Here is a 16995-nt window from a genome sequence, read left to right as displayed (position 1 = left end):
ATGTCAAAAACGTAACTATGTTAGGAGTCTTGCTTCTGGAGGAGCAGAGAATTGCCACGATGCTAAAAGCACATTCTTGGGTCACACGCTAGGGATGTGGCCCTATTTCTGTTAGCCTGGCTTTCTCCTCCCGTGCAATGCTAGAATCCCCAGCTTTTGTGCTAACTATAGAGTACTGCTCAAATGTTTGTCCGAAAGTGTGGGGGCTGAAAGTAGACAGAGGCAACGGAGAGGCTGGTGCCCATTAAAACTGGTAGGGCGTAAGGCAGGGTACCTGGACAGTAGGAGGTGCCAGAGCTAATGGCAGGCAGAACCGTCTTATTCTGGTTTTGTCCCCATCCTCCTCACACTGAGACTAAGGAGGGGGAAGCTGACAGCCTGGGCCACCCTGGACTGGCTGTAAGTAAGGTGGCAGCTGGCTGAGCTTGGTGGGGCAGTGCCCTGTTTGCCCTAGTGGGTTGGCTTCCTCTGGGCAGAGGCATGCATTCCAGTCCTGCCCCTGGTAGTATTTGGGCATGCTGGCACCATTTCTGATCTTCTTTCATTGAGAGAGACTCCAAATACGGTCCAAATTGCAAGGAAGACTCTAGACATCTTCACCTGAATGTGCTTAAGATCGCTCTTAAAGTGGGAAACTTGGACACAGAGCCAGTGTGGAGGGGGACATTGGGGGCAGGGTTTGTGTGTTTGCCCTTGGCCCCCTTCCTCATTTTTTTTTTAGCCCACACACATTAAGGGGGATGCCTGAATAGGACTTAAGTTTGCTGTTACATTCCGACAAGGAGATTTGTGTGACTGTCACAGACAATCTTTCCAGAAGAGTAGCCTTGTCTCTGCTGTTGCAGCAAAAACAATGGAGAGTCTTATGGTGTGTTAGTCCCCATCTGCACTATACGCTTAAAACTGATTCATAGCACTTTTTAAACAGGCATGGCTTCCCGCAAAGCATCCTGGGAACTGTAGGTTGTTAAAGGTGCTGAGTGTTATTAGGAGACCCCTATTCCTCTCGCAGAGCTGCAAAGAGGTTTTTAAACCTTTTTGTGTGGAGAATAGGGATCTCCTGACAACTCTCAGCATCCTTAACAACCTACAGTTCCCAGGATACTTTGGAAAACCATGACTATTTAAAGCGGCATAGTACAGCAATAAATGTATAGTGCAGTTGGGGCATAGCACATTTAATGTGGCATCATTTTGTCAGGTGCATGAAGGAAAGTTTTGGCAGTTCTGTGAAGGAGAAAATTGTGAGTTATGAATGGCAATGAGATGCATAAAATTAAGTCAGTGATCATTAGAACCCTGCTTAACATCCATTTAAGCTGGATGACAGACGGGCTAAAAACACAGGCACAGTCAGAACAGGATTCCTCTTTCTAAGGCAGGGAAAGAATGTGACCCATTAAGTGCACTCTCTCAGAATACACGGTTTAGCTTTTCATAAGAGAGATGGCCGTTGGGTTGAATGACTACGTGCTCTCATTTCAGAAATTCTCTTTGAATACTGTGGAATTTCTGTGTTGCTTTTTTGCCCTTTATCGCCCAGAGAGAGCCCACTGCAGAGTTTCTAAGATTAGATCCTGTCACACTGTGACAGCGGAATCATATGTTCTACTAAAGTCAGTTTCATCGGCAAAAATAGGGCATCTGTTAAAGGGATTGCAGTCAGTGTATAAAATGTATAACTTTGTTGGGTGTTTTAGATAGCAGCCATCTCATTTTATTAGGTGGTGGAAGGATGAAGGTAGAATCCAGTGCTAGTCCTACTCAGAGTTGACCTACTGAGTTAATGGACGTGACCTGCTTAGGTACATTAATTGTAATGAGTCTTCTGTCGGAAGGACTTGGTTGGATACAATTCTAAGGGTGCAATCCTAACTTCACTTTCATGGAAATGAGGCCCATTGAATTCCATAGGACTTACTTGGCTAGTACTACTTTTCTCATATTTTCATATGTCACAGGAAAGAAATACAGAGTTGTAATAAATTTATTGATAGTTATTGAATACTTCCATAATAGAACAGCTTTTCAAAATGCAGTTTTCTTTTTCATTCATCTAAATTAGTTATTTGTATTTTACAAAGAGAAATATCATCATGTTATTATCTGTGGCTAGAATAATTTACAGGCACCCTCCCACTTACTTGGGAGTTGTGCTGCTGTATGGATAGGTGAAATTGTGTAAAGTGGGGAGCTCATCACCTTACTAAATAAGCCGCATGGTGAGGAGAGCGAGATATTCATGTGTACCACCAAAGCAGCTACTTTCCCTCTCTCAGGGCCACTGCCCAGCACACCTTTCCTCACCCTGAGCCTTCCTTCCAGTCCCTCCTGGGCAGTGTCCCTGAGTGACTTCTGAGCCGAAGCTTGATTTCCTCCTCCCCTTCCCATTTAACCCAGCTGCTCTCATTGCCCTTGACTTCCCTGATCAGCTCAGCTAAATTATTTATTATTATTATTTTATTTATTAGATTGATACGCTCACACTTTTCCCCCACCACTCATTTTCTCCTCCGCACCTCAATCCCACCTTGTTTGGAGATGGATTCACACCTCTCCTGCTGGCCCGGGGCAGTGTGGTTAATGGGGCACTGGGTCGCTCATCCTCTAGGCTGCACTCAAGAAGCACTTTATGGCCCAGCGGCTCAGCAGGCAGGCACTGATCCCATGTGCTCCTGTCCTTTCCCCCTGCCTGCTTCTTGTCTGAGGCTGAGTGGCATAGTAGCGGCAGCCCAGGCAGGGCACACGGGTGGTGGGGGCTCTGTTTTCCCACTTACACCTTGAGTTTGGCACTGGGGATGAGCTGGCATGTGTCTGTGAACATGCACCCCACTGTGCTGGGAGTGGAGATCTGAGCTGCAGGTAGGAGTGGCCAATCAGTTTGTTTATTTATTATCCAGAACCACAAATACATGTGGTCATGCACAAGTCAAATGTGTGTATTTCACATATAGGATAGTAGTTTGAAATGTTTATGCAAACCCTGGAATATTGGACTTCTAAAACAATCTCTTGCTCCAGAATCTGTTAGGAACCTGGCAACTGATTGTCAGGTCTTCCACGTTTGGTTGATTAGTTTATGCAAACTAGAGGTCCTTTTAATTTTACTAAAATTGATGCCCACATTTCCATTGGCCAGCAGATTTCAATTAAAGAAGTGTAGTTTTTTAAAATACATATATAAATGATTGGCTTTTGTAGAACATTTAAGTATATAATACAACAGCCCTAATCTCTTCCCCCTCTCCAGTAACTGGTATCAGGTTATACATTATCGTGCATGCTTCTTACCTGTTCATATAGATCAGGGGTCCCCAGACTACTGCCCAGGGATCGGATATGGCCCGCTAGGCTCATTTATCTGGCCCCCGGTGACCCCCGCTGCCCGCTCTTTTCGGTGCGGTGTGGTACGGCGTGGTGCAGCTGCCCACTTCCTGGTCGCCGGAGCATTGGAAATAGCTTGTGTGCATGCTCAAGCATCATTTTCAGCGCACTTTTCCAGTGTTCTGATGTTCCAGCAACCCGGAGGTGCAGCGGAAATGATGCTGGCGCATGCACACAAGCTATTTCCGACGCTCCGGTGACCTGGAAGTGTGCTGAAAAGTGCGCTCCCGTGCACTCCGGCCTGCTACACAATTCGGTGCTTGAGGCACTGGCCCAAGGCCAGGTAAGTCTGGGGACCCCTGATATAGATTATCCAAATGTCCATCATATAAGGTCCAGGGGAACAGCAGAAAAACTGTCTTATCTGTCACAGGCAAGTCGTTCCCAGAGAAGACTGTAGTCCAGGCCATACTAGTTATGATAACCTTATTGGCAACAGTGCTTTGGAGAATATATCCTTAAGACCAGTATCATTTGTATAATGAATAAATAGCACTTGGTTTTCATTCCTTTTATCGCTTTTAAATTATGAGTTATTTTCTCAGCAATCACCAATCACCCAAACATTTTTGTGCCATAAATCCAGGGGGATAGTCTTTGTAAGGCCTTCCAGGCTTGAACTACAATTGAGAGTAAATACATCCTTTGTCTTTATATCAGCATTTAGGCCTTCAAAGAGGAACAATAAGCACTTTGGGGGTGATTATGACTGATAACAAGTCCCCTTAGTACTGCCAACATCATGGTTGAAACATGGACAATGTGAACTGGTATCTGATACCACCAATGTACCACTTTTAAGGTGTTTTCTGTAGTATAAGCAGAGGCAGAATTTACCTGAGCCAAAAGCCATAATCTTTTCCATTGTGTCTCATCTATACCTTGCCCTTGAGAAAAGGGTGCAATTCTTCCAAAATCTCCATTTGGAAACACCATCTTCTCCTGTATATGAGAGAGGACAGGGAATGCATTTTCCAACAATGAAGCCAAGCTTTATCACCTGATAGCAGAGAAATCTAACCTTTTTTACAACTTGGCTTTTCTCTCTTATGTAAACTAATGTAGATTGCATTGAACAATCAGTTATCTCAAATGCACATAAGCAATTGATCAAGATTTATTTAAACAGGTACATATATTAAGAAAAAATGTACACTAATATGCACATGAGTTTTTCTGCAGACCTTTTTTTCACAAACCACCCTGGAAATGGGACAAACTGATCTTAAGACAGGAAGAGTTAAAACTGAATAAAATAAAAGCCAACAGATTTGTTCTTCTCTAGGTAAAGGTAAAGGGACCCCTGGCCATTAGGTCCAGTCGTGACCGACTCTGGGGTTGCGGTGCTCATCTCGCGTTATTGGCCGAGGGAGCCAGCGTACATCTTCCAGGTCGTGTGGCCAGCATGACAAAGCCGCTTCTGGCAAACCAGAGCAGCACACGGAAATGCCGTTTACCTTCCCACTGTAGCGGTACCTATTTATCTACTTGCACTTTGACGTGCTTTCAAACTGCTAGGTGGGCAGGAGCTGGGACCTTTTGATCGGCATGCCCTAGGCTCTGTGGTTTACTCTACTCAGTGGTGAATCCCATTGAATTCAGTGGGACTTGTTCCTTGGTCCTTTATCCAGCCAAGTCCTAGTCATAGCAGACCCATTGAAATGACTGGACTTAAGTTAGTTGCACCCAGTTACTTCAGTGGATCTGCTCTGTGTAGGGCTAGCATTGAATACAACCCTGCAGTCTGAAATATTTTCCCTTATTCCAGCTTACCTTTTTTTTTTCTCCACTTAGGTTGAGAGGATCGTAGACAAAAGGAAAAACAAAAAGGGTAAATGGGAATATCTTATACGGTGGAAAGGTTATGGGAGCAATGAGGACACCTGGGAGCCAGAACATCACTTGTTGCACTGTGAGGAATTTATCGATGAATTCAACGGACTGCATGTCACGCGGGAAAAGCGAGCAAAGCACGGGAAACAAGCCGGTGCGCCAAAATTTTTACGCGAGAGCAGAGCGTCGTCCCTCGACAAAATACCACATAGGCCATCTGACTCTGGGAAGAGCAAAGGGCTGCCCCATAAACGGAAGCGCATGGCCCCGTCATTTCAAAAGCAAAAAAAGGGTTACACGGCCAAGCCAGCACCTTCAGGAGACAGGGCTGCTAAAACAGTCTCTTACCGGACTACTCCCAGCGGCTTGCAGATTATGCCATTGAAAAAGCCACACAATGGCTTGCAGAATGGAGATGCTAGTTATGAAAAGGATTCTAGACATTTTGGGAACGGCCCCCCAAAGCCAGACTTGGATTTAAATGAACATGAAGCGGAACCTGATTTGCCTGGAGTGTTGGATGTGAATAATGAGCCACCCGTCATGAATGGAATTGGTAGGTGGTGTTTGTTTTAAGCATTTTTTTTATTATTGCTGTTGTTGTTTTATTTGCACAAAATGTGTATTAGATATGTTATATGTCTGCATATGTAGTATGTTACAATATTGTATATGTACAGTGGTACCTCAACTTACGAAGGCGATCCGTTCCGCGGGGCTCTTCAGAAGTCGGAAACTTCGTAAGTCGAAGTGTCCATTTTGCGCATGTGCAAAGCGCGTTTTTGTGCTTTGTGCATGCGCAGAACGCATGTGCGGCGAAAATACTTCCGGGTTAGCGGACTTTGGAAGTCGAAACCTTCGGAAGTCGAGGCATTCGTAAATCGAGGTACCACTGTAGTATGTTACAATATTAACATGCTAGCATCAATGCAGGCAGAAAAATCTACATGTTGTTAATACATTGCTTTACGATGTAACCCTATGCTTTCCTACGCAAAAATATGTCCCACTGAATTTTACAGGACTTTCTCCCAGGTCAGTTTGTATAGCAGAGTAAGCCACAGGTTGTTGGACTTCAACTCCCATCAGCCCCAGCGAGCATGGCCAATGGTCAAAGGTGCTGGGAGCTGTAGTCCAGCAATTGGCAAGCACCACATTGGCAGTCCCTGGTGTATAGCATTGCAACCTAACTATTTCAGTATGATATCACCTTAATCCAGTCATATGGACAATATTTTCTATCCCTTTCCTTTGGAAGATATGTCAAAGTTCCCTTTATCCTGTCTTCACTATTAAAAGTGGCAGCATTTTAACTATTTATTTATATTTTGATACTTTATATAGCGCCCAATCACAATTATCTCTAAGTGGTGCACAAGTAACCCAATACAGTGGTACCTCCAGTTACAAACATAATTCATTCCAGAGGTTCATTGTTAACACGAAACCGTTCTTAACATGAGGTGCACTTTTGCTAATGGGGCCTCCCGCTGCTGCCGCGCGACTTCCACTCTCATCCCGGGGCAAAGGTCACAACTAGGGGCATCGACTTCTGGGATAGCGGAGCGCGTTATCCGAAGCATTCGTAAAGGGACCAGTACATAACCCAAGGTTCCACTGTACAACAAAAATAAAAGTCAATGGAAACTATAAATTCAGGCATCTATTTTTCAGCTAGCCCAGGAGCCTTGAAACAATATTTTAGCATTTTCCACCCTCATTGGGGATCACCTTGGCGTGTCCATAAATGTGCAAAATGGGAAGCTTAATGAGCATCAGTCCTAATGCTTGGTGCTCTTGAAATCCATGTCATGCATATATGATGATGCTCTTTTTATTACTGTTATATGTTCCAATTAGTTCTATTTATGTCCCTTTCCATTGTATGTACAGGTGAGAAGCAGTATTCCTAAATCCCTTCAATTTTCTTCTCTAGGCCACACAATCTCACTATCTTCACAGCTTCCTTATATGGGAATCTTCTCCAACTATTTTTGCGAATCATTTCTCGAGCCTTTTGTCTTTCTCTTACATCCTTCTAGAGATTATGAGATCAGGGCTGAGCACACTGTTCCAACGAAGGATGTCAATGCAATATGTGAGATTCAGTGTGTAGAGTCTTTCATCATCCACCATCTCTCAGTGTCTTTAACGCTGGTAGTGCTCACTCAGCAGAAGTTTTCAAATGGTCAGGGCAATCTTCTGCTGGAGTTTCATTTCAGACTAAGCAGTTTCTTGCTTCATGCCTCAGATGGCCTTGCCAGGCCCCTTTTTAGGACACAGGGAGGCAAGAGGCTGAATATTCATATAGTCCCCCTGTTCCTTCCCATTGCATCTGTCTTCCTTCCTTCCAAAAATGTATGTATGCCATCTTTCATGGCAAAATTATCTGAAAATCATACATCAAAATGGACACATTGTATTTTGAAAATAGGGTCAGGATAGACAAGGGTTCTCTACTCAAGGCTAGGGATGGGGGAGGAGTTTGACTCAGTTATCATTTAAAGGGAAACTTAATTCACACTTTCCTAAACCGCACACAAACGGAAGCACAGCCATCCTTTGAAATTCACATTGCTCCGAATTTTGCAATGGCAGGTCAAATGATGTGTAAGAAAATGCACACACTGGGGTAAAGTGTGTATACCTTGTTTCTCCTAAAATAAGACATACCCATAAAATAAGCCATAGCAGGATTTCTAAGCATTTGCGCAATATAAGCCATACCCCGAAAATAAGACATAGTGATAGGCGCAGTTCTGGAGGGCCCCAAGGAAGAGGCAAGGCTGGACGCATAATAAAAAAATAAGACATCCCCTGAAAATAAGCCACTGTGTGGGTTTTTAGGAAAGCAAATATAAGACGGTGTCTTATTTTCGGAGAAACACGGGTATGTTGCTGAAAATAAGATGCCAGAATGCATTATATTAGGGGAAATCGCTTTGTAAAAATAATGTGCATATTGGGGGAAATTTGCACTTAATTGCTAGTGAATTTTCATGAGGCCCTTTTTTAAAAAAATTACGAATTGGTGTGGGAATGTGGAGAACTGAATTTAAGACTTGGAAAATGAGGAACAGAAAGCAACAGAAATGGACAGGTTCACCCATCCCTACACTAAGCTCAATAACCAGGCAAAATGCTTTGCCAAGGGATGTTTCAATTGTCTTATGTTGATGGCATTCCCCCTCCCCGTTTGATGGTGTGTGTTGTTTTTATTGTTGTTTTTTTCAAATTATTTTTCACATATAGTACATAGGAACATAGGAAGCTGCCTTATACCAAGTCAAGCCAGTGGTCCATCTAAGTCAGTATTGATTACAGCGACTGGCAGTGGCTCACCAGGGTATTAAACCTGGGACCTTCTGCGAGCAAAGCAGATGCTACAGCACTGAACTGCAGCCCTTCCCTGAGATAGCTAGATGTATATCTGTGCAGCGTTTGAGCACATCGACTGACAAAACCCTTGCAAAGTGTATTTGGATGGAAGGTACCCCACTTCCACTCCACTCCCTGCCCTGCTTCCTTGCTGTATTCCACCGCTGCCTTCATTTAAGCCTGTACACTCCCCATGCTGTCATCTGCAGCAGCAGCAAAAGGAAACTGGATTCCTTTATCACTACATCTCTGAGCCCTGGGCTCGCCTGTTCTTCAAAGTCTTTGCTTATGAGGTTCGGATGCCAGCCAGTGTTGTTTCGCACTGGGCAACCACGCACACACGCGCACACACACAAACAAACAACACACACACTGCAGCAGAGCTGAGAGAACAGAGATGAGGCAGTCAGAATGCAGTGGGGGATGGAGAGAAGCAACAGAGGAGAGGAAAAGCTGACTGTGGGCCACAAGTTAAAAATAATGGGGAGTGGGGTGGTTGATACTATAACCATCATGGTAATCAAATTATAATCATTACAGTATAGGAAGAGTTGTTGTTTTTAAAACATTTCTTAAATTAGCATTAAAGCATGGGTAGCCCATGTGGTGGCCTCCCCATGGTACTGGACTACAACTCCCATCACACGTAACTATTGGCCTTGCTGGCTGAGGCTGATGGGAGTTGGGAGTTCAAGAGAGCTGGAGGGGCCCAACATTGTAGCACTATAACACTCTTCTATTTAAGCTGTGTTCCATTTATTTATTTATTTATTTATTTATTTATTTTTAAAAACCCACAATTTTAGCCGTAGATTTGTTTCAGTGCTAATTAAAATATTGATTACAAAATCAATAGTGTCATAAAATAACACCCACTGCAAAGTTTATACTAAATCTTCATTGAGCTTCAAGTGGCCACTCAGCTGAATTGGGCCACATCACACTCACTGGGCGAAAGTACAATATCCCTGATAGCGTGGAAAGCCAGTTGCAATTCTAGCTTATTTATTGCATTTATATCCTGTCTTTTTTTCTAAGGAGCTCTAGGCAATTCTCCTCCCGCCAGCAATCCTGAGAGGCAGTGACTGGCCCAGTTGAGCTTCCTGGTCCAATGGGGGTTTGAACCTTGGTCTCCCAGGTCGTAGTCTGACACCCTAACCTCTACACCATGCTGGCTAAATGGGAGTACAGTGATTATTTGCATTAGGAGAAACCCATCTCAAGAATCTGGTGTTCCCACCACAGAGAAAGCAGCACAAAAACACTCAAGTGCTTTACGTAGGACAAATGGGACCTGCAGTGTGGCGTACTCTTGCCCTAGCCCCCTTAGGACATTGATATTCCATTCCCACCCATATTTTTTGTATTCACTTGTGGTCACTAGGCATTGGCCTCATCCAGCAGGCTCTTCTTACATTCACATGTTCTTAAGGCAGTGAAGAGGAACGTGACACAGGTTGTATGACGCAGGTTGCTGTGCCGATGAAATGGGGAGGGGAGAGAATCAGGCATGCCACCTTCTGTTCTGAGGAGGAAAATATGTACCGGTAGCAATAAAAACAATGAGTAAATAAATAGTTGCCCGTCAAGCTACAACTGGAAGCTCTTAGTTCAAGTGGCAAGCTAGCTCTCCCAGCGTATTGCTATCAGCCAGCAGATGTCAACACTTACCGTGGGTGGGAGTGTCACCCAGCCCACATCAACCAAGCCCTTGATAACACAGAGAACATCTGTTGCGGTTTCACCGAACCCACATGAGCATTCCATCATCTTCCATTGGTGCTTGCTGTCTTCTTTTGTCAGGTTTCTTGATAGCATTATTAAAATCAAAAAGCAATCCTTCTCCATCTCTATTGATCTAATTCTCTGCACCGTTTGCTAAAGATTGCCTTTTTCATTTAGCTTTACACTGAGCCTTCTGTGTTTTTTTTTTATTTTTACCAACAGACGCCAGGGATAATCTTTAATTGCAATGCTAGTTTTACTCCTAAGGAAGTCAGTGTTTGTCCAGCTAATATCACAGCTAATAAAATTCTACTGCGCTTCTTAAGTTTGAAAGGATATGCCTTGCATGTTAACCTGTACCTACAGTACCCTGAAGAAGGCTGCAGACAGAAGGTGAACACAATGAGCGTGGACAGTTTTTAAATGCAAATTTGAAAGCAAAGTTTTGTGAGCTCTGCCTCTTGGAGCGGGAAAACGCTTCAGTGGCGACCCCCTTCCAAAGTTCAATTTTGAGATGTGCTTGTGCAGGGTGGATTCAGCCTCAACTGGTGCCTCCCACCTCCCAAACCATTTTTTAAAGATTGTCTGTGTTGTGTATTGAGTCAATACACAACAGTCTGTAGATATTTTCAGGGGTCCCAGTCACCCTCTTCTCCTGATAGGGACCCCTGGACTGTGCCTTGTGGCCTCTCTGAAGCTGTAGCATTCTGGTGCTCCCCAGCAGAGGTGTGGAACTTCAGCCCTGGGGGCCAAATGTGGCCCATGAAACTGGCCCCTGGATCTCTCCTGGGGGCACACCCCTCACTGCCCCTGCTTCACATCCTCCTTGAGCATTTTCGCCTGGCTGAACTGTGCCCTTGAACTGTGCCCTTGAACCATGCCTCTTACCTGCCTGGATGGAGGAAGAAAAGCATGTGTGAGTGTATCTATAGTCTACTGTACAAAGGTAAAAATGTACATCCGTTGCCCACTTTATCATCTGGGCCAGCAGGTTGCCCAGGAGGAAATATGGCCCTCTGGCTGAAAATCCCCCTACGTCCTCCTGGCATTGTCCACCCTCCACCACCACCACCACAGCAGATTTATGATATTAGCTTTAGCCTTCCTTTAAACTCTGCATTAGGAAAGATTCGCACAGCAGTCAAAGGTTAGAGGAGAGAGGGGAAGGTGATGATGAGCCTATTACTTCCCCTACACCAGAGACATAAAACCACCCCATTCTTTCCGTGCTGCAACCTGATACATCTCATCATATTGCCGCTGTCGGGTCATTTTGTGCGAGGTCCAGGAAGCCTGTGTGAGGTTTAGGCGGATTAGTGTGTGTGTGTGTGTGTGTGTGTGTGCATGAAATAGCAAAGCACATGCCTGCATTGGATCCCATTACACGCCACCATCTCTTCTCTTGCTCCTTTTTTGTTTTCTCGCAAATGTGGCAAGGGCTCTCCTGTGGACCAGCCATTGGTTCCATTTCCCTCCTCTCCACAGAGAGGCTTTGCTTTGCTTGGGGGACCTGCTGTGAGGTTAACAGCCTCTTTTGTCACCTCTTCAACTTGCTTGCTAGGTGCTCTCTTTGAACAAATGAAGAAACAACAAATAATGATGATAACCTGATGGATGAGAAGGGTTTATGTTGTGTTAGATTTCCCCGGAGGATTAATCCCCTGCCCTCTTCCCTTACCATCTGCACCTTCAGCAGCTGTTGCTTATTCCTCAATAGCATATAAATTTTCCAGCCCAAGTCTGCCTTCATCCATTGCCCAGGCACTTGCATGTGATTTTTCAGAGTTCCCTGTCCAGATCTACTTGAACCTGCTTAGATCTAATTCCTAACAGACACATGGCATTCTTTTGACCCTGAGCATGCTCAATCCTCATTGGGAGGTTGCTTTTTTAGCAAGGGGAAGGGGTTGCCCCTTTAGATCCCCCCCCAAAAAAGGTAATTTGTACTTCTGCAAACCCTGGGGTAGCCTCAAGCGTTCTGATGATACCTCTCTGTTGTTTCTTACTGGCCCCCATTTTGGTTACAATCTGGTCACAGCACTTGCCAGGTGCATAGCTGCCAAGTCTCCCGTATTCCCTGGGAAACCCCCGTTTTTCCAGCTGTTCCCAGCCGAAAAACGGATTTTTTTTGTTTTTCCCCGGTTTATTCTGGCGCGGCAGCCATTTTGGAACTGGGCGGAGCATGCTCAGAAGCGACTTTTGATGCTGCTTTGCCCAGTTCCAAAATGGCTGCAGCACGACTTCTGGTGCAGCGGCCATTTGGAACAGGGCAGAGCAGCATCAAAAGTCGCTTCTGAGCATGCTCCGCCCAGTTCCAAAATGGCAGCAGCGCTACTTCCGGTCTGCTACTTCTGGTCCAGTCCCTTATTTCTCAGGCCGGAACTTGACAGGTATGGCCAGGTGGCTCCACTATTAGAGGGAGTGATTATTATTTGAAGATTATTTGGAGAAAGAGAAAGTATACTCCCTGAGTGGGCTTTAACTGGTGTGCTGGAATAAGATCTGGAAAGACCCTTTGCCCTTGAGGGAGACAGTTCTCAAAACATAGTGAGCAATCTTCAAACAATAATAAACGGTTGTTTTCAAGCAGCAGTCTAGGGTTTTGCTTCTCCTTTCTTTTAGATTTCTTTTGGATTGCTACATTTACTTCCACCTGCAGCTCTCCTCCTCTTCAATGCATCCACTATGTGGGCGGTTTCAGTATATATAGAGATCAGTTGGTCCATCTGACTCAGTCTTGTCTATTCCAGTGGGGCCATAGCTCAGTGGTAAAGCATCTGTCTTGCATGCAGAAGATCACAGGTTCAAATCCTGGCATTTCCAGCTAGGGAAAATTGTGGGGGTTTGGGGGGGGGCTTAAATAAAACAATACAAATATTTGGCATTTGTCTGTTTTGAGACTATTAGATTGTGTCTTAATGTGTAAAAATAGTATCAGTGTACTGTATTAATATCCCTAATTATGAAGAAGGCAATACTGTAGGTGAAATATGTAAGGTGAATATGTCTGGAATATGTTTATAAATGCTTCACTGTGTGGTAGGATTAGCTGTCCAATCACAGACTATTAACTTTATTTTTTCCTTCAACACCCTCAAAAGTACAGGCCCCAGTGACATTAATTGAAAGACTTGTCTTGCCTTTGGTTACTCCCTGAGAGACTAATTTACCTTAAACTCCCATGGCAGTCCACCAGCACTTTCACTAAGCAAAGATGAATCCAATCTACAAAACTCATATCTGGGTCCCAGTTGTACATCTTTTGATTCTGATTGAAATTACACCCTGCTGTCTGGAGCCTAGAAACAACTTTGTTCATTGTATGTATAAGGGAAACAAGAGAGAAGTTTGGATTTAAAAAAATATTTATTTGGTTGATTTAAACCCCTTACAAAGCAGTTTACAGCAATGAATAGATACAATGGATTATATCTGTCACAGTGGCCGGAGTGGACTACTTCAGAGTAACGACGCTACGCAGCTCTGCATTTTATTCTTTTATTGGTGCTGCGTATTTACAGTGCTCAATTCATTGCTATTTACACGGAGCGATGTTGTCAGTCGGTTTCAGAACCTCCTAATGGCTTTTGGCGCGTCTTTCTCCAACACAAAAGCTTTGGCAGACCCATCCTCTTGCCCCTCCTCTTCCTGCGTAATTCTGGAGTTGGGGGGATGGGTCTTCCCCCCTTACTTGCCCCTTCCTGTCCCACCTGGGACCCTGGCTCCTCTACCTTGCCTGAGCCTCGGACACGACTTCCTGCTTCCCCACTGGAATCGGAACTCTCCCTGCTTTCCCCTTTGCTCGGGGACGGGCTTGAACTCAGGAGGGGAGGGACTTCGCGATATCCCCTGTCCCTCACATCCACCCCCCTCCCAAGCTCTCCTTCACCCCTCCCCAGCCCCCCCCCATGTGTCGGTGACGACTGGAAGCCTAAAAACTCGGTGCTCTCCGAGCCCGTTGGTGTGAACACCTCCCCCCAGTCCTGCGAGCCCCCCCCTTCCGCCTGGGAGGACGGGAATCCCAAAAAGTCCGTGGCGTCAGAGCTGGTGGGGGTAAAAATGTTTTGCCAATCTGCTCCTTCCTCTGACTGGGTGGATCTTGGCGACACCCATACCTCATCCTCTGGTTCCTCAAACTCCGCTTCCCAGCGCCATGGTGAGCTGTTCTCCCGTGCCTCCTCCTCCTCCCCCTCCCTTTCCATGTGCCAGGGCTTGGGTCTGTGGGGAAAGAGGGCGTGAAATTCTTCCACCAAGAATTCCTCCTGTATCTGAGTGGCGGGAACCCATTCATTCTGGGACGGTGGAGCATCCTCCCATGCCATGAGGTACTCCAGGCCCCCCACCCCCCACCTTGAATCCAGGATGGCCGTGGCCTCATTGAGTTGCTCCCTGCTTTCCCTCTCCCCCCCTCCCTCGGGGGTTTGTTCGCTGTCTCTGAGCCTGCTGCTTTCCCTGTACGGCGACAGCAGCGATCTATGAAACACTGGATGCACCCTCATGTCCTCTGGCAGTGCCAGCCTGTATGCCACCGGGTTGACCTGTTGCGTGACCGTGAAGGGGCCCAGCCATTTGGGTGCCAGCTTTTTGCACCTCCCTCTGGTGGGAAGGCCCTCCGAGGACAACCACACCTTGTCCCCCACCCTGATGACCTCCCCTTGTCGCCTGTGGCGATCTGCCCCCTTTTTGTACGCTTCCTTGGCCCTCTCCAAGTGTTCTCTGAGCTGCTGGTGCACCGTCTCCAGTTCCTCTGCCCAATCCTCAGCCTGTGGGCCCTCCTCCTCCTCCTCCCTCTCCCTCTCTGGGAAAGATCTGAGGTCGCGCCCGTAATTGGCCTTAAAGGGCGACACCCCTGTGGAGACGTGCACTGCATTGTTGTAGGCAAATTCTGCTAGTGGCAAGCGATCCACCCAGTCCGTTTGCCGCTGGCTGACGTAGCATCTCAGGTACTGCTGCAGAATGGCGTTGACCCTCTCCGCTTGTCCGTTGGTCTGCGGGTGTCTAGCCGTCGACAAGCTGACCTCCACCTGCAGGAGGTTCATGAGCCGCCGCCAGAACCTGGAAACAAATTGGCGGCCACGATCCGAAATAACCCTTAAAGGTAATCCATGCAGTCTGAAAATGTGATCAACAAACAGTTTGGCTGTCTCTTCTGCCGAGACTGCCCTGGCACACGGTATAAAGTGACACATTTTGGACATGAGGTCCACCACCACCAACACTGCAGTCTTACCCCTGGACGAAGGCAGATCTGTGATGAAGTCCATGGACACCACTTCCCACGGCCTGTGTGGTGTGGCTAAGGGCTCCAGCAACCCTGGTGGCGCTGCTCTGACCACCTTCGCCCGCTGGCAGGTGGTACAGCCCCTTACATAGTCTCGAACATCTTCCCTCACCCCTGGCCACCAGAAGTGTCTCATGACTAGGTGAGTGGTCTTGTCCCTTCCAAAATGCCCCGCTGTAGGGTTGTCGTGCATCTGCTTGAGGACCGTACGTCGAAGCTGGGTGGTGGGTAGGTACAGCGCACCCTTGTAGAAAAGTAGCCCTCTGCGTTCTGCAAAGTCTTTTGCCTGCTCCCTCCCCCCTCTCAGTTCTCTGAAGATGCGGTTGGCAAATTCATCCGCTGCCGTCAGTGCTGTGAGTTCTGCCTCGCTCACCACTGCTGCTCCGCAGGACCATGCCGACGGGGGGAAAATGTGCCTTGGGGCTGGTGGCGCCTCCTCCTCCATGTACTCTGGCTTGCGGGAGAGGGCATCCGCCCTGACATTCTGCTCTCCTGGGATGTAGTGTATGGAGAAGTTGAAGTTCGAGAAGAACTCCGCCCACCGTATCTGCCGCTGGTTGAGCACCCTGGCAGTTCTCCAGAACTCCAGGTTCTTGTGGTCTGTGCACACCTGGATGGGGTGCTTGGCGCCCACCAGGAAGTGTCTCCAGTGCTGGAACGCCGCGTGGATCGCAAGAAGTTCCCGATCAAAAACTGTGTAGTTTCGCTCGGGCTGGGTCAACTTCCTGGAGAAGAAGGCACAGGGTCTCCACTCTCTGTTGGCGTCCAGTTGCAACAAAATGGCGCCCACAGCCTTATCAGAAGCATCTGTTTCAATGCGTAGGGGCGCGTCCTGAACCACGTGGAACAGGTTCTGGTCTGAGGCGAACACCCTCTTGAGGCTTTCGAACGCTGCTTGCGCCTCTGGTGTCCACCTGAACTTCTGCTTGCCTCTCAGGCAGTCAGTGATGGGAGCCGTAACTCGAGAGAAGTTCTTGATGAACTTCCTGTAGAAGTTGGCAAAGCCTAGTAGGCGTTGGGCATCTTTGCGCGTCCTGGGGCTGTGCCAGTCCAGGATGGTCTGCACCTTGTCCTTGTCCATTGCCAGCCCCTTGTCTGACAGCTTGTAGCCCAGGAAGTCCACCTCCTTGGTGTGAAACTTGCACTTCTCCAGCTTCACATACAGGTGGTTCTCCTTCAGGCGCTGTAACACCTCCCTGACGTCCTTCACGTGCTGCACTGGGTCGTTGGAGTAAATAAGGATGTCATCCAGAAAGACCAAGCATTTCCTGAAGAGTAGGGACCCCAGGACGTGGTGCATGAAGGCCTGGAAGCATGCTGAGCCCCCTTGCAACCCGAAGGGCATCACCAGATATTCAAAAGAGCCCAGAGGCGTGAACATCGTGGTTTTCCAC

The 16995-nt window shown here is 46.8% G+C and overlaps 1 protein-coding gene across 1 annotated transcript in view; it reads left to right on the top strand.

Annotated features, from left to right (window-relative positions):
- The window catches only part of CDYL2 (chromodomain Y like 2), a 75904-nt gene that overhangs the window by 35635 nt on the left and 23274 nt on the right, over positions 1-16995 (top strand). Inside the window, exon 2 of the mRNA XM_035118043.2 lies at positions 5179-5773. Coding sequence (XP_034973934.1) covers positions 5179-5773 — 595 coding nt within the window. The remainder of the gene's footprint in view (positions 1-5178; positions 5774-16995) is intronic.

This window comes from Zootoca vivipara, chromosome 6 (genome assembly GCF_963506605.1).
Source record: "Zootoca vivipara chromosome 6, rZooViv1.1, whole genome shotgun sequence".
Taxonomy (NCBI): Eukaryota; Metazoa; Chordata; class Lepidosauria; order Squamata; family Lacertidae; genus Zootoca; species Zootoca vivipara.
The sequence above is the reverse complement of the archived record's forward strand: the minus strand, read 5'-3'. Positions and strand labels throughout refer to the sequence as shown.